Source organism: Leucopleurus acutus, assembly GCF_964270905.1.
Source record: "Leucopleurus acutus genome assembly, chromosome: 13".
In the NCBI taxonomy this organism is placed as follows: Eukaryota; Metazoa; Chordata; class Mammalia; order Artiodactyla; family Delphinidae; genus Leucopleurus; species Leucopleurus acutus.
The window spans coordinates 61,971,254-61,995,667 of NC_139155.1; the positions used below are offsets into that span (position 1 = coordinate 61,971,254).

At 49.5% G+C, this 24,414-nt stretch overlaps 1 protein-coding gene across 4 annotated transcripts; it reads right to left on the reverse strand.

Annotated features, from left to right (window-relative positions):
* Positions 1 to 146: 146 nt before the first annotated feature.
* MPPE1 (metallophosphoesterase 1) lies at positions 147 to 18,402 on the reverse strand. 4 transcript variants are annotated; one of them, XM_082853008.1, is made up of 11 exons: positions 12,851 to 13,123; positions 10,632 to 11,084; positions 9,875 to 10,248; positions 7,292 to 7,400; positions 5,542 to 5,645; positions 4,881 to 4,955; positions 4,096 to 4,204; positions 3,915 to 3,983; positions 3,714 to 3,836; positions 2,974 to 3,114; positions 147 to 2,059 (listed from the first exon to the last, which is right to left on the reverse strand). In XM_082853008.1, the coding sequence occupies exons 3-11, from the start codon at positions 10,168 to 10,170 to the stop codon at positions 1,877 to 1,879; spliced, it is 1,209 nt and encodes a 402-aa protein (XP_082709134.1). In that variant the 5' UTR covers positions 10,171 to 10,248; positions 10,632 to 11,084; positions 12,851 to 13,123; the 3' UTR covers positions 147 to 1,876. The 4 variants fall into 4 exon arrangements, with proteins under 4 accessions (XP_082709134.1, XP_082709135.1, XP_082709136.1 ...); XM_082853009.1 differs by lacking the exons at positions 10,632 to 11,084; positions 12,851 to 13,123 and adding an exon at positions 18,341 to 18,402; XM_082853010.1 differs by lacking the exon at positions 10,632 to 11,084 and having other exon boundaries at positions 3,915 to 3,980.
* Between the last annotated feature and the right edge of the window lie 6,012 nt (positions 18,403 to 24,414).

Sequence of the window (24,414 nt, forward strand, 5' to 3'; positions counted from 1 at the left end):
TACTGCCGCTTGCTCTGAGAAAGGGAGTGAATGGTGTATAGAGAGTTTAGGGTATTTTATCAGGTTGGTACTTTTTAACAATACTCCTTGATAAATATATATATATATATATATAAATTTATATAAATATAAATGATACACGTTAATCATCCACATTTCACAAAATGCCACACCCACATCACAAGCTTCTTTCGGGGAACCAAGGATGTTTTTTTCTCTCCAGAAAACATGTTTCTCAATTATCTGGCAATTTAAAGACTTTTCCAAGGTCACCCATTCCCTTAGTCAAAGTTTTTGAACCACTTAACTTGACCACAGGTCTCATCGTAAACAAAGAGTGAGAAAAAGACAAGGGTTCCAGGCTTGTGTCTGGCCTTGGAGAATCAAAGGATAGAATGTGATTTGCCTTTTGAAGAAGGAACATTACAAAGCCTTTATTTGAAATACAAAGTCAAAATACATGGCTGTTTCTCAACCCTGAAAGACTTGCAAATGCAGCCTCATGAGTTACATCCAGCTCAAGACCTAGAAAGCCATTCTCGTCTATCCACGGCCTTGAGGGCGGTTTTCTCAGGTCAAAGACAATCTTTTAAATTGTCCAAGCTTATATTTCAACGACACAAATGCAGAGATGGGGCAGCCTAGCCTGCGTTACTGCATTAACTTCCATTTCGTCTTTTAGTCTTTAATATTTTTAAGTTTACTCTATAAAGCAGCATCTTATAATCCTTTGTAAACTCATCCACATTTAAATACTGCTCTTCCATGAAATAAAGGATGACAACTTACAGACAATGCACCATCCCATTTTTTTATTTCATTATCATCGAATTCCTGTTCCTGTCATCCTTGATTATTTCATAAAACTCAGTTAAACTGAGACATAAAGTGGAAATGATTTTCAGTTTCCATTGCATTTTCAAAGTAAAACATGAAAATCTGAAGAGCTACAGCCCCACACATACACCCAAAAAAATGAAATTGTATATTTTTACGTGCATTATTATTCAACAATTCCGCTGTAACTAAACTTCCTATTTAAAAGTCTGATTGAAGAGCCAGACTCTTAGGGAAAAAACACAAAAAGAATACATTTTATCCGGTTTAAAATTACCACGGCATATTTATTTTTAAATACAAAAAGCCTCTTCCTGGTCCATTTTTCAAGTTTCTTTTGATCACTGACAGGCATTCAATTCAAATTTAACAACTTGGTCTGCTGGAGAGAAAATTACACTCATCTAAAAATCTGATTCCAGGGACTTCCCTGGTGGTACAGTGGTCAAGACTGTGCTTCCACTGCAGGGGGCACAGGTTTGATCCCTGGTCAGGGAACTAAGATCCTGCATGCCGCGTGGTGCAGCCAAAAAAAATTAATTAATTAATAAAAATCTGATTCCATTAATTTAGCACAGAAATACAAAAGCCTTGAGAACAATGTATTCCTGCTTGTAGCATCTGTATTTTATTTTAAGTATACAGCTTTATAAAATATAAGAACTTGAGAACTACTCATAGGAGGACAGAAGCAAACCCAGCATTTGTGAACAGCTAACCCTCCGTCTTGGGGAAGGAAGGCTGTCTAGTGCATGCAAGTGATGACATTCATAGCTTTTACACACTGTACAGACACAATCTTTGATTACACATATATTTGATAAAACGAGAAGACAGACCAGCTGTAGAGACAAGTCCCATTTTCACAGCGTGAGAACAGCACAATCAACTATTGATTCTGCAGGACTCTGCACCAGCAACCCAGATCCTACGAGCTGTGCCCATGGCCCACTTTGGTCTCACCCTCCGTAAGCACTGCCCGAAGTTCAGTTTCATTGGCTTCAGGACTTACTACTAAGTGCAGAACGTCTCCTGCTACTCACGTGGTCTTAAATTTTCTGAGCATGTTCCAACCGAAATGAAAAGGTGAGGCTACAAGTCCAGCGTGGACTAACGTGAGGAGCACAAGGCCCCCGGCCGCCGTGCAGTACGTGGTCAGAACCGTGTCCTCGCAGGGCAGGTAGCACTTGGCAAGGGCGTACTCTGTGGGCGTGACGCTGCCCTGGAGAGTAAGCGAGACCACCGTTAGCTGCCGTGACAGCACCAACCCACAGACCCAACCGAGGAAAGGCAGCCGCTGGGCGTGAGGCACCCGAGACCGAGGGCACAGCCTTTAGCCGGCCCCCGCCCCCAAGCGCTGGGTCCCAGTGTGCCGAGTGCACACGACCTAGAGCTGACCTCCACTGAATCTAGCCCCTGGCACGGGGGGGGGGGGTTCCTCTAAAACCCGGGGGGGCACATGGCAGAGGGGTTCAGAGAGGCCTGGAGACTTAGCATCAGTGGTCATCCAGGAACAAGCAGGACACGGCTGTTGTTCACGCCACTTGATGCTGAAATAAGCAACTGTTACCAGAAATACGTGTGCTGGGGGCATCTCAGTGGGCTTTTGTTTTCTTTTTTTTTTTTGGTAGATGTTTTTGCTATGTGGAATGACAGTGGGGAACGTTCATTTACTTTGAATTTGAAAACAGGAGGTTTTCCCCATCTTGTTATGAAGTAAAAGCCCCTGACATGAAAGCACTGTGACCTGGATGCTGGACTCATGGGTCAAAGAGAGGAGCTGAAGCTTCAGGTCATCACTAATTAACATCTTTAGTAAACGTGCAAGAGCTGTAGCATTTTTCTGTCAGAACAAATGGGCATGTTTGGAAAATAACACAAGATGACCCTGCTTCCTTAGAAAACGGAATAGGCAGAGCTGGTACCCAAGGGCACTGCAGGGACGCAGGATGAGACGCCTCAAGGTGTCCCTGTGCAGCTGCAACTGTCCCCTGAGAGGTGTTCCTGCTGGTACGCCTGGGGGGTGGTGTTTACAGCTTCTGTGTATTTTCACAGATTGCAGCAATTCAGTAGTTGATCACTGTGTTGATTTAAATACGTATGAAAGCTTTGAGACGAAAATAAAGGTTCACGTACCATGATGAAACTGGGGTTGTTTCTGTTCCTCCAACTGAAAGATGGCACGCTGACCTCCAGGACGCCGGCCCCGTGCAGGACCTCGCAGGCGCTGTGCGTGTGGCCACTGAGGACCAGGCGCGGCCGGAGCCACCACAGCAGCTGCAGTGACAGCAGAGGTGGGGAGAGTGCAGCCGGGGCCCAGGGCCACCGCCACAGACACCACCCCGCGGCCACTGCCCCGTGGCTACCACGAAGCCCCCGCAGGTGGGCGGGCCCGCTTCCCTCGGCCCTGAAAACCCTTTGGGCTCTTTAGACTCCACCAAAAGTTGAGCTCAGGCTCTTAGGGAGAATCTATTCTTCTCCTCCCAGATTTCATATTTTCAATTATATTTTCTCTTTATAAATATTTTTATAAATCTACTTCATAAATGTACTTGCTTTGCATATTACATACACCATATAGTATATCAATATTCGTGTGAATATATACATACAGACACACACACTTAAGAAAGCGCATTCTAATTAAGTCCCTAAAAACTTAACTCTAAGTGTCATTCACCTTCCCAAATACGTGGTGATAGGAAAACAGAATAAAGAATAGCTGAGAACGTTATTAACTAGATCTTAGGGAACAGAAGTGGGTTTCCTGGGGAGGGGGCAGGGGGGGCGGGAGGATGAAACAGCTGTGCAGGCACTGCCTGTCCCACCCCGCGTCCCTGTGTCCCCAACGTCCCTGCGTCCCAGAGGCAGCAAACCTTCCTCGAGGCCTCCTGGGAGAGCGCGTCATAGCGCTCCTTGAAGGGGGTGTACTTCTCGTCGGGGGGTGCCGTGTCCTCCCCGGAGCAGTTGGCGTCATTTCTCCGGTAAAGCGGGAAGTGCTGTTCAGGGTCAGAGAGGAGTCAGGGGACCATAAGACCCTGGACGCTTCCTCCAAACACGGGCGGGGACCCCCTCACCTGCAGGAGGATGGGGGCCGAGGCCGGCAGCCGCTGCCTGTCTCCACACTCTTGGGGACGATGCTCCTGCTGGTCAGAGGTCAGGCCCTTAACTCACATCCCCGCCTTCACTGGACGGTGGACAGTGGGGAGGGAAGGCAGGGAGGCCATGCCCTGGGGGTGGGAGGGTGTGAGGTCCTACCTCCCGGGAGCAGTTCAGCCAGTGAGAGATTTCCAGGAGCTCAGCCTCTGCTCCAGAGCAGATATCACAGCTGTCCCCTTCCAGTGCGACGCTGTTAACCATCACGAAACTGAGGCAAGGGCAGGAGATCAGCCATGGGCCACCTGTGCTGTCCACTGGCGACTGTGTCCCTGGGACACAGAAGCTACACACCCACGGGGAAGAAATCCCAGCACAGCTGTAAGTCTCAGCCTGGCTGTGCTGTGTCTGCAGGTGCAGACGATGCTAAGAGGACAAAACAGCATCTCTGGGCGAGTCCAAGATGCGGTAAAGGCTTTTCCACCCTGAACGTGTGAAAGGTCCCAGGTGACCGCCACGCCGAGCGTCTGACCTTGTATGCCTGGATCTCAGCTGTAAAATGGGGAGACGAAGACCCACCCACACACCCTGGCTCCCTTTGGAGATGACATGAAATAAGACAACAGAGCAAAGCCTAAAATCCGGCGGGGGTAGGGGTGCTGCAGAGCTAGCTGGGCCAGAGGAGCCCAAACTGGGATTGACAACAAGGCCAGCTGTGGTTCCCTGGGCCCCCTTCCCTCTAGTGCACTGTCAGAGACGCCCACTACATGTGTCTTCCTCTCCCACATGCACGTCCACCGGGCACGAAGAAGGTGCCTGACACTTAAAGAATTTAGAGATAAGAAGCCGATTAATCCAATGATCTGGGACATGACCATCGTGTTTAAACTTTCTTAAGGAAATTCAAGTTCTAGGGGTCTTCATAAGAATCCCCAGATGATACTCACTTAATTCCTTTCCAAGAAAACAGCCTTTCAGGGTTGAAAACTTTCTCAAATCGTTTTATTTTGTATGTGTTCATCCTATGTTCAATTGTAAAAAGAAACAGTTTTCAGAACGAGCCATTTTAAGACATCTTAAGAAGTATCATGAACACAGAAAGTAACTTCCGGGACCTGAGGGCCTGACCAGCACCCTTCGTTCTGAGCTCCCATGGGCCCCAGGTGGGCGAGGTGCCACCCCCACTGCCCCACCACTGACCAGCCCAGGGCCTGGAGCCTGGGGCTAGCGGCTTCGTCCCCAGGGCCCCAGCTTCCTCACTGGTACAGTGGGTAAAGTAATAAAAAATACTAGGTAAAATAAGAGATTAAAGGTACAGAAGTACAGTGCTTCTAACAGGCTGGCACATCAGAAGCACTGTGTGAACATTAGCTAGTAAAGCCCAAATCGTCGTTTTCTGATTCCCGAAGAAAACTGGCCACGAAATGTAAGTTTCAAGTTAGAATCACTCCAGGGCACATACAGATCAGCCGTGGGGCAGGCGTATGATGTGCAGGACAGCAGTCCCGCCCGCGTGGAGCCCCGCCACCTGACCGCACAGGTGAGGCCCCCCAGGCTGGGCAGGCAGGAAGGCACAGCCGTGCGCAGGGGCCTCCTCTGACCACTCACTGGTAGTGGAAGCCGATGTCATGGTTACCGGCCACGGCCCTCAACTGCACATGGGGCGGGTGTCGGAAGATCTTCCAGAAGCGCCCCACGTCGTCCGCCCAGGCCTGCGGGGAGAAGCACCACCGCTGTGGCCCGGGAGCCTTCCCTGCCCTGTTTTGAGGGTGAGGAGGTCACTCCCGCCCAGATCAGACGTTCATAAAGCCATCGTGTGGAATTTCTAACATTCTTTTCCCAAAACTAACTTAATATTTTAACTATTTAATTTGATGCCAAATTTTAATGAAATGGTGTTATCTCCCCAAACCACCTGCTTCATACACCACTTCAAGGTCACCTGACGGCCACGCACAGACCCCAGGCTGAGTGAGGATGCCCGCAGATCTGAGCATGTCCTAAGAACGGGCTCTGCAGAAACGTCAAGTACACTGTGTGTCCCCCCAGGATGAGGACCAGCAGCTCCCTGGGGCTGGACGGTGGGGTAGGGCCCAATGAGACGTGGGGGAAAGACAAAGTCCAACAAATCTCTCAAGACTTCTCTGACTTTAACTGTTAAAGCTTGAGAATGATGCTTGTTTAGTTCTTACTTTTATTAAGCCTAAAAACATAAACTGGACAAACACTCCAGGCTGGACGATACCTAGTTGAATAGTAGTCAACTTTATCCTAAAAGTTTTAAATTTGGCCCAACCAAGGGAAATAAGCTGGATAGAGATTCCTTCAATACATTTACAAAGACTTTAACAAATAATACTTAAGGTTAGAATAACATAAAATTAGAAAAAGATAAAATGTTCCCTTTGATTTGCAAAACCAACATCTATATCCAACCTCATTTTATAACTAGCTGCTTTTTACATACAGCATTTCCATTGTTTCATAATTAGTTCTGCACTAGATCACAACAAACACTGCAACCCTATGAACACTGGGCTTCTGTCATACATGGACCAAGACTTTCTTTGTACAGCTTAGGACCGTCCTGCGAAATTTCAATGAATTTTTTAAAATATCTTCCAGGGGACTTCCCTGGTGGTCCAGTTGGTTAAGACTGCACTCCCAATGCAGGGGGCGCGGGTTCGATCTCTGGTTGGGGAACTAAGATCCCGCACGCTGCACGGCGCAGCCAAAAAAAAAAAATCTTCCAAAACCATTAGTGACAGAACATTTTTACCTAAGCAGCGAGAACAGCTTTTTTTTTTTTTCCCCATTAATCCCAGGAATGTAGTAGGCAAAGCATTCTGACAGCCAAGGTGGGAAGGGCCTTTCTCTCTGGTTTGTGGAAAGGTTCACATCACCCTGTCTCGGGCCCAAGGGCAAAGGAAACTCCCACCAGGGCCTGGCTCCCCCTACCTTCCTCAGAGGAAGGAAAATGAGAGGAAAGCAAGTAACCTGTACATAGCACAATCTCATGATGTAGCCATTCTATTTTAAGAGCCTAAAGTCAAGCTACGTTTCAGCATGTACTCTGTAAGTCCGGGGACAACTGAAACGCTTCCCTCTTGCTTACTTTTCCCCTTCTGAGAGCTTCGTGGGAAGCGTCTGGCTAACCCAGGTGTCTCCTACACAGGCAAACCTAAGATGAGCCGACCTAACTCACGACTGTCATTGACACAGAGCCCAAAGACCTCAGGACAGGCCACACACTGTTCATGCTGGAACCTCCGACCCACGGCCAGGGCTCCACGACCCCCTGGGCTTCCTATGCTGGACCTCAGCACAGGACCAGGGTGCCAGGGTTGCAGGGTCCCACCTGGGAGGAGCTCCACTTCCCTTCGTCAAAGACGTCTCCCAGGATGAAGACGACTTCGGGCTGCAGCAGCCACAGTGCCGTCTGGAAGGCTCGCTCCATCTGCCACTCCCTGGAGGCCAAGAGAAAAGGAAGGGTCAATGCACTTCTCGGGCAGAGCTACATCCAGCGGACGGTCTGACAGGCCATTTAAAATGTGAACTAAAAGGTCCCCGCTCCTTCTTCCATGGCCCCCCTTGCTTGGAAGAGCCAGGGTCCCCACCTGCTTCACTGAGGGGGCAAAGGCACCAGGGGACCATCAGGCTGCCCCTCCCACCACCGCAGGGACTGCCTCCCTGGGTGGGACCCTCAGACCAGCCCCACCCGGCACGTGAAGCTGTCCCTCCTTCACCAGAGCCCAGGGGCCTGGGAGGCCTGGATGCGGCTTCCAAAGATGCCAATGCCGACGGACACACAGAGGAGATGCAGCACAGGGCTTATTGGGGGAGACGAGAGACACAGCCCAGCATCAGAACTCCCGGAGGAAGATGATCGCTCAGAGCCTCGGGTCTGCAGCCCATCAGGCCACAGCCCAACACAGCGGCCCCCAGCAACCCGTGGTCGCCTCGCCAACGCTGCCTACTGCCTTTGATTCCTGGTTTCCCTGTGGTCAACGAGACAGTGAAACCTGCTTTCACGGACAGTCACGGGATGAAGCGAGCGGGCACGGTGCCCACACTGGTGGGGCTTCAAATCGGCAGCGCCTGCCCCGCCTCCAGCTCCCTGGCCAACTCCGACTCCACCACTGTCCTGTGATCCCAGCTCCTCTGCCCTCCCAAAGCGGGCGTTACGTCTGGTGCATGATAGAGGGGACGGTAACTGTCCGTCAGGGGAGACTGAGGCCAAGAAACCTCTCTGCGTGGCCACTGCTTCACCCAGGACGCATCACAAATACACATCTTGGTTTGCCCTGATTTACTGTTATTCACCCTGGCGAGGAAAGCGTGTAGAAGCAGCAGGAAGAGGACACGGCAGGCTGCTCGTGGGACTGCTCATAAACAAGGCTCCCTAGGTGAGGCCCAAACAGAGAACCTGGGCCTCACCCTAGCCCTGGTCTAGCTCATGCCTCCTGGGGTTTAAAACTCTGAGGAAGAAGGTACAGCAGCCCCGCCGTCCATCCCGCCTCCTTCGCCCACCCTGGGGACATTCCAAGCACTGGAGGACATTCCCACCTACAGGAGTAAAGTCCTGTCCAGGGAGGCACAAATGAAGCCATGGTGACGAAAAGGTGCCAGGGACAGGGCCACCAAGCCAGGAATTGCCTTCATGCCATCAAGCACAAAGGCCAAAGGGTGGAAACAACCCAGTGTCCAGGAACAGATGACAGATAAACAGAATGTGGTCCGTCTAGACAGCAGAGTAAAACTCAGCCTCAAAAAGGAAGGAGATCCTGCTACCTGCCACCACACAGATGGACCTGGAGGACGTTCCACTCAGTGAATCAAGTCAGACACAAAAGGACAAGCACTCACTGTGGGACCCACTTACTGAGGGACACAGAGCAGTCAAGTTGCTGGAGACAGAAGTAGATGGTGGGGGATCAGGGCCTGGGGGAGGGAAGGGGAAGTCAGTGTTCAGTGAGGACAGTGTCTCAGCTGGGGAAGATGATGAGGTTCTGGGCATGGATGGGGTGACAGGTGGACAGTGCTGTGAATGTGCTTAATGCCACCAAGCTGTGCACTTAAAAATGGTTAAGATGGTAAGTTTTACATTATTTGCATTTTACCACAGTTAAAAGTAACATTTTTAGGAACTTCCCTGGTGGCGCAATGGTTAAGAATCCGCCTCCCAATGCAGGGGACGTGGGTTTGATCCCTGGTCAGGGAACTAGATCCCACATGCATGCCGCAACTAAGAGCTCACATGCCACAACTAAGGAGCCTGTGAGCCACAACTAAGGAGCTGGTGAGCCACAACTAAGGAGGCCACGAGCCGCAACTAAGGAGCACACATGTTGCAACTAAAGGAGCCCACGAGCTGCAACTAAGGAACCCACCTGCCACAACTAAGACCCAGCGCAACCAAAAATAATTAATTTTTTAAAAAATTTTTTAAGTAACATTTTAAAAAGCCTTCCAATGAGAAAACAAACTAAGCAAAGCAGGTCTAAGCTGTCCCCAGGGAAACAACCACAATCTGCTCCTCCTCCAGTCTCCCAGAGGGGCAAACCCAAGGGCTCAAAATTTCACACCAGAGAGGTGAGGGGGAGAGGAAGACCCCTCCGCGGACCTCGTCCACATGGCCTGTGAGGTTTCCCGCATGAATCCACTTGCAGACAGGGAGACAAAGGAGCTCAGAGGCCTGATAACTATTTCAGAGCCACAGGACCCAGACCCACACCCGACTCACAATCCTGGGTCCTTGTACGTAACAGACACTCAGTGAATAGTAAGTTAAAGGAAAAGCCAAATGCCCCAAACGTCCTTCTTTGAGGAGAAAATAACAAACGCGTCCGTGAAGCCGTGAGGCCCAACCCGTGGGGAGAGGCCGACAAGCCTCCAGCCTACGGACCCACAGAAAACCCTCCGTAATTTGTCCAGCCCCTACCTCCGTAATTTGTCCAGCCAGTGGCCTCTCACAGCCCCGAGCAGGTGAGTGTCAGCCAAGAACATGGCCCTGAGCACAGGCTCAGGGGTCCCGAGTCCACCGGCATCCGCGGGAGTTTTCACTGCAGGCCAACTGCACCGGAAGATCACTAGGTAATAGATTAGAAATTCACAAAAGACAAGCACAGCAAAGACGATGGCCGTGAGTCTCAGCAGCACCAAGCCCCTCCTCTTCAGTGGACGGAGGTGCTGCCTCCCGGCCCCCAGCCGGGTCGAGGCCGTGTCCTCTGCAGCCATGTCAAATCCACGAGACTTCCCCCAAGGAAACTAGACTCCTGGCCAGAGGCAGCTGGCGCTGGTGTCTTAGCCGAGTACCTGCAGGGAAAGGAAGAGGACCGGGTGATGTGTGTCCCTTAACAAGCCACTGTCACTAGCCCTCCATTAAGAACTAGCAAGTTCCAGAACCCTATCACCTTCCCAGATAAACAGGACTGTCCTGTACTTTCACCAGGACGACCCACCACAGGACTTACAGATAAGGGAAAACAGTGGCTTCCTAGGCGGTCTCTACACCTCCACATGACAGGATAGCGCTACTAGAATGATCTTCCCACCAAGATGACAAAGTTTTACTACTACTTTAGAAATCATGAGATGGAGGGAGTCTAGGGAAGGATGTTCAAGGTGCAAGACATAACAGGAAAAGTCAACAATTAGCAAACAGGTGCCAGTTGGCTCCCAAAAGGATGCCCACCTACCTCCTCAAAAATCAACAGGCCGTAGCCCCATGTAACAGTGTTGCCTTTGGTGTGAATTCTCCACTTTTCTACACGGCTCTTCCACGAAAGAAGTAGACATTCACAGACAAGGTGTTTCCTCGCTGGCTCAGGGTTGGGGTCTGATGCAGCCACAGCCATGAACACCGCGTTGGGTTACACACATTCCCACAAACATGGGTTTTCACCTGCACATCAGCCTTAAACTCTAGATGGCCTTCCTTTATAAGACATTTATGTGCGGTTGTCTCTCTTCGGGAACCTTTCAAATGTTCACGGGTTCATCTGAATCATAGATGAACTTTGCATCCATTTTTGACACATCTGACGAGAATGTTGATGAAAGAGTGGCCTGAGGTGGGTTTTGAGAGGTGGCCTTCCACTTTAGCTTCCTCCACTAGTGCTCAAGACCAGGATTCTACAACAGGCGGTGACCTGGAGGCCACAGAGAGCTCAGACTCGGGAGAAGCCCCAGAAGGCAGGGGGAGCTGTGGAAACACCCACCATGGATCTTAACTGAGCCAATAAATACAGAGTCCTTTCCAGGGGGGTGATTTTCTAGGATGGATCTAGGAACCTTCATATGGTTGACAACCAAAGGGACAAGGACACTCATTCTTTTAGGGCTTAAAACAATCGCCGCAAAGTCCGGCTTCCAGAATGTTCGCACCTGCACCTGTACAAGCCCAGCCTACTCCACAGTGGGGTTTATAACACGCAACTCCTAAGACGTGGAAAAACAGCAAAACCTCACCTAAAAACAAACACGGGCAAACGTGTATGCTGAGCCATTAAACAAAAGCTTAAAACACAACCCAGTGTTGAAAATACCAGAAACAGATCAATGAGGAAGCCGGCTTGCGACGACTGAAATCATGCTGACGGCTGTGGGGCTGCACTGCTCAGGACTCACCTCCACAGGCGGCTTTTTAGAAACGAGGAAATGACGGGCAGGTGCTTCCCACCTCCCCATCCTGTCCCGTGTCTGCCCGGGAACCGCATTGTTTATAGTAAGTACCCGATGGGAGAGGGAGCAGGGCTCAAAGGCTAGATTTTAAACACGTCCCTTGGGACACAGAGGTCACAGGCAGCCGCGCATGTGACCTGGGATCACGGAAGACGCACAACGCACGACGCACGACACACGACAGCTTTACCCCCAGGTCTGGGCCGTCAGTGATGGGAGCCAGCCCTTCCCCTCTGACCTGACTGTCCTCCCCACCTGTTTTCTCTAAGGAGAGTGCAGAGTGGCTCTGAGGGTGGTAGCGCCGCCTCGTGACGTGTGGTCACCCGACGCGAACCTCTGCCCACATGGCCAGCGCTTCCTCGGATGGCACGAGGAGGAGGAGCAAGTCCTTTTTGCTGCCATGCACTCGTCACGGTCACACCTCAGGTGTGGACAACCGTCAGTGTGACTCGGGGCACGGACTCTCTGCTCGCTGATAAAAGAGGGAAAAGCGAAGGGACTCGAAGGAGTAACGAACCCTCTCAACACCATCAGCCTCAGCCTGGACTCATTCAAATGGACCAAAACCACTTGCTCTCACTGTCCCATTTCCTTTCAAAGTCCTAGAATCTCCTAAAATCCTAAAAGCCAAGGCCAAAACAGCAGCTGAAACTTGCTAGACCCTAATGTCCCCAACCACGAGGATGAGAGGGAGGGAGCCCCAGCCCTGGGGCTGGTCTGGAGCCTTCCGTCAGCAGCCTTTGCTCTGTGGGTCCCAGTTTCCCAAGAGAAAACCCTAAGGACAAAGTTAAATGGCTCCTCCACACCCACTGCTCCGTCAGAGAACCTTGTTCCCCACGGCATGGTGACAGAGACCTGGGAGCACAGGGAGGTCACACCCCGGGGGGAGGACACAAGAGCACGAGGACAAGAAGAGACACGGTGGGTTTGCACCGTGGGCACGGGGGACCCCTCCCAGCCCGCCCTATGCCCCACAGCTGTCAGCTTAGATAAGGGCCCAGGCAAACGGGTCAGAGGGCACAAGCCGAGCCCTGGCCCTTCCTCAGGCTTCCGTGTTCTTTCTGCCATAAACAAACAAACCACAGGACTTAGAAGGAAGGAGGCGGGGAAGGGGAAGAAAGGAAAGAAGGGGGGCAGCAGGCCAGCCAGAGGCTGTTGAGACACATTTTCTGGAGAAAACCCCAATACCACGTGAACCTGGTATAATGTGATCATTAAAAAAAATAGAACTCACCATCAGAGTGAAAACCATATTTGACAGCTTCTTACACCAAATCTTTCAAACAGAGTTCCTTTTTCTCAAAGTTTGGAAACTGCTTTTCTTCCTCTTTCCAAAACTCACTGTACCATCCATCAAAGTCGTGTTCCTAACGCTGTCTGCAACGTCATGGCCACAGCCCACCCCCTTGACCTTCTGAAGTGAAGGCAGTGTTTAGGGCTGACACGGTGGGGGAACCAGGCCAGGCGTGGCTCTGAGCCCCACGCCAGGGGCCCAGACGTCACTTCCACCACGGCTGCTTTCTACGGCCCTCTGCTGGCTCCTAGCCTGCGGCCGGCCTCAGGGACCTGGCTGCTGCTCACTTCCGGGCCCGGCTCGAGGGAACCTGCAGCCATGGGCAACCAATCACTACCCTGCGGCCGGCGGGGCAGGGAAGAGCGAGACGGAGCAGCCCTGGCTCTTCTTCCGGTGTTGCATCCTCCGTCAGATCTGTGAGAATCGACCGCAGCTCTGCTGGGGGACCTCAGCAAGTCCCCGACCCTCCCTGGGCCTCGCGGGGTCACAGCACCTGCCCCCACTGCACCCGTGGAGATTAACAGAAATGTTCACAAAAGTGCTTTTTTTTTTTTTTAAAGTAAGTCTTTCTATTGTTGACAGTAAAATTAACCAACAGTCGATCTAAGGAAAAAATGGAAAATTTTATTCAAGCCAACCTGGGAGATGCTCTTTTGTTTCTGAGACAAAGAGTCACACATCAAATGTATCACTGACAGTTTACACAATCCAGACCTGCATGTACAAGCAGTGACTGGTGGGCCGTCACGGTCCCTTACAAGTTGAAGAAGGAAGGTCACCCCATAAGGAGCTGTGACCCTTGATGAGATGAAGAAGGAAGGCCCTCTCTAAGTTAGGAGGGCTGGTCAGTGCAGGTGCACAGCACACACTAAATGGGGGATGAGGCCCAAATGGGCAGAGAAAAATTTTGTATCTAAGGTTTTCTCGCCTTACCATAAAATATGAATTATATTTCATCCCTATGAGGCAGGCTACTCAGGACAAGATTAGCGTCAAGCTCACACCCTGAGGGATTCCCGCAGGCTCGGTCAGTGGAACCCAGCAGGTCCAGGGAAGGAGGGCCAGTGACTGGAGGGTCTGGGAGCCATGGCCGCCAGGCTGACCCTGCTTCTCCATTCATTCACTACGTGGTGCTTCTAACGCTTCACACCTGAAGCCCCCAGACCCTTGCCTCACTAAAAGTAAACCTTATGTTTTATCTCAACCATAATTAAAACCAGTGACTTAAGATCCCCACAGCTGTTAGGGAACCACTGACTGAAACCGCCCGCCCTGCCCAGGGAGGATAATGACCGCTTGCATGATTTATCTTACAACAGGAGGTCCTGATAAGGAACACAGACTGACAAACAAGCTACCAACAGCCAGAAGAATTAGGGAGAGCCCAAAAGAAGGCAGGAGACGCCAGTGTACAATATGTCCTGCCAACCTCTCAGAAACCCTCACGCTGGAAACCATCTTGACTGAGATGCCTGCACTGCCAGGAATTGGACCAAATACAGGCACAAGCAAAATGACTGGCCATAGAGGACCTGGGGAGCTAAACCCATTCCCATAAACCCTGAGACTACAAGCATGTGGCAGAGCAGGTCTCCTGGGTTCCCTTACCCTGCTGCTCTCCACCTGGGTGCCCCTTCCCACTAAAGTCAAGTCTTCTGCTTCATCAGTACATGTGTCTCCTTGGACAATTCATTTCTGAGTATTAAAGACCCCACCCTTGGGCCCTGGAAGGGGTTCCCCTTCCGGTAACACAGCCACAGCTTGAACCACCAAATGCTACTGTCCCTTTCATGTCCAGGCTCTCACAAGTGAATGGAGAGAAAACGTGTTCTTTCCTAGACTAAGCGACAGGGGGTCTGGTCCCTCCCAGGTGCAGATGCCACTGTCCCCTCCTGCCTGATCAATAAACACACGAAAAAGATGTGTTTATCCATCTGTATCACCAGCCTGTAAGAGGAGGAAGTGGGAGGTTATGATAGACTATATTCTGTGTGTTGTCTTCTTGGGATTAATGATGAATAATTCTGTCCATATTAGAAGCTTTCCTCTGCGTTAGCAGGTTTGGGCTCAAAAGGCAAAATTAATAAAATGTTATTGTTTTCACTCCCTAAGTTCAATTTGTCAGTTTTATTAAGCTCAACAAATTTAACCCATCAGGGCTTCCCTGGTGGTGCAGTGGTTGAGAGTCCGCCTGCCGATGCAGGGGACACGGGTTTGGGACACGGGTTTGTGCCCCGGTCCGGGAGGATCCCACATGCCGCAGAGCGGCTGGGCGCGTGAGCCATGGCCGCTGAGCCTGCGCGTCCAGAGCCTGTGCTCCGCAAAGGGAGAGGCCACAGCAGTGAGAGGCCTGCGTACTGCAAAAAAAAAAAAAAAAAAAATTTAACCCAGCAGGAAAGCCATACAGGCTCCCGACACAGCTCAGTGTGGCCTCGGATGAAGGGGCAGACTCACAGGTCTAGGACCCCTCCTGGCTTATCTACATGTAAGAGGCCCTGCTGACCCCTACAGGGCTGAATCTTGGTATTTTGATTTCTACTACACACACACTTCTTATTCCTGACAACACAGACGACAACAGTATAAAAACAGCTCAGTAACATCTACTGAAATGGAGCAGGACCCTATGGGGCCCACTCCGGTACAAGGCCTTTCTGTGTGCCCCGTTTCTCGTTTGTAGGAAACAGGCTTCACTCAACCTCCTTGACCTTTCCTGAGTCCCAAAGGGCAGATTCAAACAGTTACTAATCAGGAAAGGGAAGGAATGCAGAGACAAGGAAGTAACAGTCTAGAAACAATAGTGCAGCCTTGGGGCAGGGTCCTCAAGACGCAATAATGACTTTGAGCTCTTTTGCAGAACTAAGGCTCCCACACAGGTGGAGGAAGGCAACTTCAGGCTGAGCACAAGATCCCTGGAGCCCCGCCCTGCTACCTCCCCACCCACCAAACAGAAGAAAGCCACACACCCTGCACTCTCCCCCCAAATGTTGCCTATAAAAACTTTTCTCTGAAGAACCATGGGGAGTTTGGGGTTGTAGAGCAGGAGCCACTTGTCCTCCTTGTACTGGCGCCTTTCCAATAAATACCCCATTTTCCTTCACCACAATCTGGTGTCAGTAGATTAGACCCAAGTTTGGTTCGATAACACTACTATCCCAGAATTTTTCAAAAAGCTAGAAGAGGGCTTCCCTGGTGGCGCAGTGGTTGAGAGTCCGCCTGCCGATGCAGGGGACACGGGTTCATGCCCCGGTCCGGGAAGATCCCACATGCCGCGGAGCGGTTGGGCCCGTGGGCCATGGCCGCTGAGCCTGCGCGTCCGGAGCCTGTGCTCCGCAACGGGAGAGGCCACAGCAGTGAGAGGCCCGCGTACCGCAAAAAAAAAAAAAAAAAGCTAGAAGAGACTCATCACTGGTTTATAAAATCAGTTTGGTGGTTTCTGACCCAAATTTTTAAAAATAAAATAGAATAAAACAACACAGAAAAGACAAGCCTGTAGGGCACACTGTGGAGGAAAGGCAGAGTAAAGCTTTGAGCTCCGTTTTTCTGTACACGTGCCTGTGTGCACTGGCCATGACATCAACAATACTTCCTACTGCACTAGGCTCTCGGCTCCCTGCACAGGAACCCAGCCCATTTATCTTCATGTCCCCCCCTCTCACGCCCACTTGGTGCCTGCAAACAGTAGGTGCTCAATTAATGTGTGTGGACTTAATGGCTTACGTTTAGTTTTATTTATTTTCCCGGGCATTTTAGAATTACAAACACACAGCGTGGCTGTTTCAGTCCATCATCTCTCTTTAAATGCACAACAGTCTACCCTCATCACAGACACAAGAGGGAAAAGGACAGAGGCTGTTCCTGCTCCTCTGAGTGGGAGCCAGGCAGGAACGTAAAGACTGGCAAATGCGTGCCCAGAACCATCCTCTCACCAGCCCCAGTGTGGGACTCAAACAGAGGAAGAGCCCGGGCAGCTCTCTGGTTGGTAGGAAGTGATAACAGTCTTCCCCAGCCTCTTTGGAGTAAACACTTTCTTCTAAAAGGGAAGGACACAGAAGTGCTTGGAGCTCCTGGGGTCTCCCCTAAAGTCTGGGGCCCGGGTGATCCCAACAGCCGGGGAAGCCCACACCCCAGTGTGTTATTTCCCAGCAAGTGATCTCACGCAAGTCACTCAAAACAAAACAAATAAAAAAGGGACAGGATGGTTATTATCAAAAACAAAACAAACAGAAAATAACAAGTGCTGACAAGGATGTGGAGCAATTGGAATCCTTGTGCACTATTGGTGGGAATGTAAAATGGTGCAGCCACTGTGGAAAACAGTACGGTGGTTCCCCCCCCAAATTACACATAGAACTATATGATCCAGCAATCCCACTTCTGGGTACATACCCAAACGTATTGAAAGAACAGACTCAGATATTTGTACACTAATTTCACTGCAGTACGTTTCACAACGGCCAAAAGGTGGAAGCAACCCAAGTGTCCACTGATGGATGAATCATGAATAAACAAAATGTTGCATGAACATCTAATTACAATGGAATATTATTCAACCCTTAAAAAAGGAAAGAAATTCTGATACAGGCCACAACATGGATGAACCCTGAGGACAGTATGCTGAGTGAAATAAGCCAGACACACAACAACAAATACTGTACGATCTCACTTATATGAGGGCCCTTGGACTTCCCTGGTGGCTGGCTCAGTGGTTAAGAATCTGCCTGCCAGTGCAAGGGACATGGGTTTGAGCCCTGGTCCGGGAAGATCCCACATGCCATGGAGCAACTAAGCCCGTGTGCCACAACTACTGAGCCTGGGCTCTGGAGCCCACGAGGCACAACTACTGAGCTCACATGCCACAACTACTGAAGCCCACGTGCCTAGAGCCCAGGCTCCGCAACAAAAGAAGCCACTGCAATAAGAAGCCCACCCACCGCAGCGAAGAGTAGCCCCCGCTCAACGCAATTAGAGAAAGCCTGTGCGCAGCAACAAAGACCCAACGCAGCCAAAAATAAATAAATTTATATATGAGGGCCCTACAGAAGTCAATTCCATAGAGACAGAAGTGGGATGGTGGGTGCCAAGGCCTGGGGTGGGGGGAATGGAGAGTTATTATTTAATGGATGTTGAGTTTCCATTTGGGAAGAGGAAACAGCTCTGAAAATGGATGGTGGTGATGGTTGCAGAACAATGTCAATGTACTTAATGCCACTGCACTGTGCATTTAAAAACGGTAAAATTTATGTTATGTAGGTTTTGCCACAATTTTTTTAAAAAAGAAGACACGCACACAGAAGACCCTATAAGTTAACAATGTCCTATAACAAGGGCTTTCTTTTAGATTTAAATTCACTACTTTTATATTTAAAAAAAGAAGAAAAAGTGTTGGGAGCTTGGATTCAGGGGAATATCACTGGGTCATCTTCTCACCTTTTAATGACAGAGACCGGTATGAAGGTTGGCTTGTGCTCCCCAAAATCAGAGCGCCTCTACCTGAAATAAAAGACAAACTGTGTGCTTTGCGGCAGAATAATCTTTCATTCATTAACTATCGTTAAAGCGGAAAATGCATCACCTCCTAGAGGGCACAGTGGCTGCTGCCTCCTGCCCACAAGGAACCTGAGCCACGCTGAAAGTAAAAGACAGCGAGAACCACAGAGTTAACGACCTAACGACCGACATTAGTTACTGGCCAAGAACAGTTGTTTTTTTTTTTGTTTTTTTTCCCCCCCCCCCCGGGTCGCGGGCCTCTCACTGTTGTGGTCTCTCCCGTTGCGGAGCACAGGCTCCGGACGCGCAGGCTCAGCGGCCATGGCTCACGGGCCCAGCCGCTCCGCGGCATGTGGGATCTTCCCAGACCGGGGCACGAACCCGTGTCCCCTGCATCGGCAGGCGGACTCTCAACCACTGCGCCACCAGGGAAGCCCGAACAGTTCTTTTAAGTTGTAGTATAAATACTTACACATAAAACACGTATACAAGATCGCTCTGTATGGCCCAACACACAACAATAGTAGCTGCAGTCCATCACTGGGAGCAAAATATTTCATCCATTGACTGATTTTTAACTTCAAAGCTATCACTGAATAGCTAACTTCCCTCCCCAAAAAAATTAGCATTAAAACATGTTTAATACTTGTCCACTAATGTTAAATTCATTATTACCACAATGTCATCAGTGGCTGTTTGCATGTTAAATTTTCCATCTTAAATTACATTTTAAATTAAGACGGGTTTTTAAAAATCTACAGCAGCAAACTAGGAAGGGAGCAGCCCCTACGATTTAATACATGGGCCTTAGGTAATTTTCCAGCAAATAAATAATTTCCAGTATACGGTTTTCTCAAGAGGTAAACCTGCGTTCCTAAAAGGGCAAGGGGGCTGCAGCTCGCAGGGCCGGTAACAGCAACGAACGGAAGCACCGACGCCTCAGCGCGAAGGTGACACGGAGCCCAGCTGCCTGGCCCCCACCTGCCTGCGCAGCCGCCTGCTCCTGTCCCGGAGGCCCAGACCCGCGCCGGCCTCTGGCCGCGGACTCCCACCGCCGGTCCGCAAGGCGCGCCCCGTGCGTTCCCGCACCAGTCTCAGTGCGCCGGACGTCCCGAACCTGCCAGCGGCGCGACGCTTGCTCCGCAACGGACCCAGCGGGCTGCGGGCGACGAGCGCGTGGGGCGGGGCCCGAGCGCCGTTGGGGCGCGGGGGGCGGGGCGTAGAGGCTCGGGAGTGGAAGCGCAGGGGCGGGGCGCACTGGGGGCGGGGAGTGGGGCGTAGAGGTGCAGGGGCTGGGGGCGGGGCGCGCAGGCGGAGGGGCGGGGCGCGCAGGCGGAGGGGCGGGGCGCACTGGAGGCGGGGGCCGGCGCACTGGAGGCGGGGGCCGGGGCACTGGGGCGGGGCGCGGGGAGGGGACGCACACGGGGCGCTGGGCGGGGGCGCCTGTGGCTGGAGACGGTAGGGGCGCTGGGCAGGGGCGCGCACGGCGAGGCGCAGGGCGCCGGGCCGGCTCTGGGCCCTTCCCCGGGCTCCCGCGGAGGGTGGCTGTGCGGCCGCTCACCTGCGTCCCCGCCTCTCCGGCTGCTGCGCGCCGGCACCGGGCCGCTTTCATCCTCTTCTGCGGGGCCTGGCTTAGCGCCTTCAAGAAACGGGTGCGGAATAAGTGAGACAGACATCACAGTAACTGTTTATTTTGGATTTTCTTTAAAAAAATTTTTTATAACACTATAGCAGGGCGTGTTCTACTTTTCAATATGCTTTCATATCATTACTTCAAATAATCCTCAAAATAACCACGTATATCAAAAGCAAGAATCACTATGTCAAAAAAACAAACTGAAGCTCGGAGCAGTGGTTCAGAGTCTTCCAAACAACCAAGTCCGGTCCGTTTTTCAAATCTATGAGTACAGTGAATGTACTGAGATGTAATATAAGAAGTCGCATAGAAAACAATTAGCAAAATTCCTGGTATATGTAAGTAAGCAGTAAGTGGTAATTATTATTATTAATTAAAATATTTGAATATTTTCAAATATGCCCAGGTAAACAATTTTAACATCACCAAAACCGGCACAACTGGACTCTGTATGAACAGTGATATGATGCAACAGGAGGTAAGCATCACCTCCAAAGTATTCTCACTAACCGGAAAAGTAAAGGAAAAAAAATGAAATCCGGTTACGCCTAGAACTACAAGCTTAAGGAAATACAGGGACCAAAGGAACATGTTATGCTACACCAGCAGGAGGCGGTCAGCCGAACCCAGAATGTGGGGAGTCTACAGACCAAATGACCCAATTTCTTTATTCAACAAGTAGCATCACGACAAAAGGGAGGAGGGCAGGAGGAGGATCTGTTGTTGCAAATCAGACGGGAAACAAGGCAGCCAAATGCAGTTCCTGGCCTGGGTTGGGTCATGATTGGGACAAACTAACTTCAAAAAAAACACCAAAAACACTTTTTAAAAGATTGGGAAACTTGGACATGGAATGAATGTTAGGTGATACTAAAGAGTTATTGGTAATTTTGCTATGATAATGCTCTTGGGGTTTTTTGTTTGGTTGGTGGGTTGGTTGGTTTTGGGTTTTTTGTTTTGTTTGGCTGCCCCACGTGGCATGTGGGATCTTAATTCCCCAACCAGGGATCAAACCCATGCCCCCTGCAGTGGAAGCTTGGAGTCCTAACTACTGGACCACCAGGGAATTCCCCTGTAGTTTTTTAAGATTAGAGAATCATACTAAAATACTTATAGGTAAATTATATGATTTCTGGAATTTTCTTTAATACTCCAGAAAAAAATTTTACGGTAGGGAAATAGGAGAATAACCGCTATTGGCAAAATGTTGCTAATGCTGAAGCAAGGAGATGGGTGTATGGCACAGTGTTTGGCAGAATAATGGCCCCCAAAGATGTCCATTCCATGTCTCCCAACCTGTGAACAGGTTTCCTTACGTGGCAAAAGAGACTTCACACATGTGTTGAAGGTTAAAGGGCCATTTATCCATTAGGTGCTGTGAACTGAGTGAGTAGGTACCAGATCCAAAACCCATAGACGATGCTTAGGGCAAAACGATCTGACGAGTTATTCCCACAAACCCCCCAAATGTCAGGGGAGTGAGGATGAACCAGAGATCACTACAAGACCGGGTGACATCAGTGTAGATGCAGGTAGAAACAGGAACAGTAAAGAATCTAATGGACCTGATGACAGGGAACCCCAAATAGCATCAGGTTCCGCAGGAAGCATGGAGAGGAGAGCAGCTGAAAACAGGAAGGATTTTTCTTCGTCCAGCAGCAAGGGGCCCACGGATGGGCCTGAGGGGCTGGAGAAATTCTTCTTCTGGAAGAAGACCCCACATGGAGGGGGACTCCCAGGGTGGGATGAGAATTTTCAGGACATGGACGAGAGACATGGAGGAAAGAAGTGCAGATAAAACTGGGAAAGAGGGAATTGCAGAAGGCAAGCTCTCACACGTTAGCCCGCCGATGACAGCAACAGAAGGTGTTGCGAAAGCTCTCTGAACGCTGCTCCTTTTGGATGTTCAGAAGTAAATTCAGGAATGAGCATTAGAGAAGAAGTGAGGTCAAAAGTTAGCAAAGTTATCATCAGAAAAAAGAGAGCAACAAATAGTATAACATTCCTGAAGACGATGAAAGCATGCCACAGAAACATACCCACAAAACAGACCAAAACTGTCACCTACTATTTCAGAACAAACTAAAGACATTCAGAGAATGAGAGACAATGTAAATCAGAATCAGGAGAAATTAGAAATAAAAGAAAAAATTAAGAAATAAAGACTGAACTAAAGGAATGAAAGGAACTTAACAAACAGCACCTTAAGAGAAATGGAAAGTGAAAAGGAGAAAATCTTTATAAATTTAAAAAAAATGAAGAAAGACAAATGAGTGTAAGAGAGGCTGACAAATATTGAGGACAGCCAAGAGCAACCAACAGATAACGGGAGTCCCAGAAGATAAAAGCAACGTGAGAGAACAGTTCTAAAACCTGCAATTCAAGGAAACGTTCCTGAAATTAAAAATAGGCATACTTGAAACATATCGAAGGCAAACACTACGTACCTGAGGCTATGAATTCAGAATGTTCATCACCAAGACATATTCTAGTAAAATTATTGGGTTCTCAATAAAAATGAAAAAATATCTTTGGGCATCCAGGCAAAAACAGCAAGTGAGGGAATAGGATTTAGGTTATCATCAAACTCTGACAGTGTGCTTTATGCCACAAGAGACCAAAGTACATGTACTTAAGATTTTGTAAGGAAAGAAAATGTGAGCCATGAATTTCAAGTATTAAGGTCATAGACCACTGTTATCAACATGCAGGAATTCAGAGAATTCAGTTCCTGTGATTTCTCCCAGAAAACAATCTTCAGACCATCAGAATGACTAGGGAGAGACATTGCTGTAAAGACCAGAGGTGAACATCAAAGTCACAGTGTCATTTGAACTAAGACCAAGTTAGGGTTAAGAGAGAGAGTGGTATGTAATAGCTATACGCTCTGACAAGATAGATGTACAGCTTTTTTTTTTAATGGCGGAAGAATGGAGAACACAAATGCAGAGACAAATCCTTGTTTTCAGTAAGCATTATTGGTAGCAATATTATTTGTAGTGTCCTTCTAACACTCTTGCATGTATAAGAGGGGATAAAGCAGATTAGTAACTATGGGATATTCTATCAGTGCCTGATGAAAAATGATTATGATTCTTTCATGACTTTTGCTCAGGATATTATTGGTTCTTTAATGTTTTCGAGATTCAGGGAAACTTTTTCTCTCTTAAGCTATCTATAATCTGTCCAACTTGGTATATTATACTTTTATAAAAAGAAACAAAACAATCCAGAAGTAGACCCAGAGCTTCTAGGATTGGTTCATTGCGTTTCCAGTTCATATTAGACACAGCGATTTTCTTAAATCCCTGCAGGTAGAACTAGCTGGAGCCATCGGTGTAGAAACACTGTCGTCACAAGCAGAGGAGAGCAAGGATTAAAGTACCCACAGTTGGAGCAGCTGGATGGAGCTTGGAAGAGCAACCAGTTGGAACCAAGCCGAGAAAGCAGTGGACCCCGCATCTACAGGGAAGGCCAGGTCGCAAAGGCCAGTGTCCACACCGCCACAGGGGGGTGCTCCCAGGGCAGTGGAGAGGTCAGGGGCTCAGCACCTCTGCAGGCTGGATAGTGGTAAGAGAAACAACTGATATTGGCAACGAGACCAGGGCCAAGTTTTGAACCCCAAAGGCCAGGTCCCAGACTGCACCCTTGCTGTCCCTCTAGGCTGCAGAGGCCCCACCAGATAGGCTAGTGACAGGGTGTTCCCAGCCTAGCACTCAAGAACCACAAGGGCCCTGAGTTCCTGGGCAGATGTCTTTCCTCAGAGCACATCACCGTCCTCTGCCACGACTGGAGGTGGGGAGTTTGCCAACAGAAGGATATTCGCAGAGCTGTTTCACTCATGCTCTTTCTTCTGGACACACATCAGATTTTCCAGAAATGGTTTTTGTTAATTAGAAAAGGAGAGGGAAAGACAGACAGACGGAGAGAGGAGGAGGAGGGGGAGGAGAAGGAAAAGAAAGGAGGAGAAGGAGGAATAAGAGTGGAAGGATTAAAGGAAGGGAAAAGGGAAAGAACTGAGAGACAGAAAACTGAAAAAAAAGAAAGAAATGGAGGAAGGAGAAAAGGGAGGGAGGGACATCATTCTGGTGGGAACACGTGCGCACACACACACCCACACACACCCCCACTGTGATCAGCCTAAAGAAATCCACTATTTTCAAACTACACCTATTATCTTAGCCCTTCCTAGAGCATCCTTTAGGGTAAGAGCAGATAATGGCTGGGATAACTGCATGTTTTGGTTTAAATTATTTTTATCTCTAGGGTCAACTATACTTTGCTTTTCCCTGAAACATAATCTAAAAGACAGAGGGTCTCAAGGCAAATAATTGTCGGTCAGGAAAAAAAAAAAAATTGTCCGTCAGAAGTAGTAAAG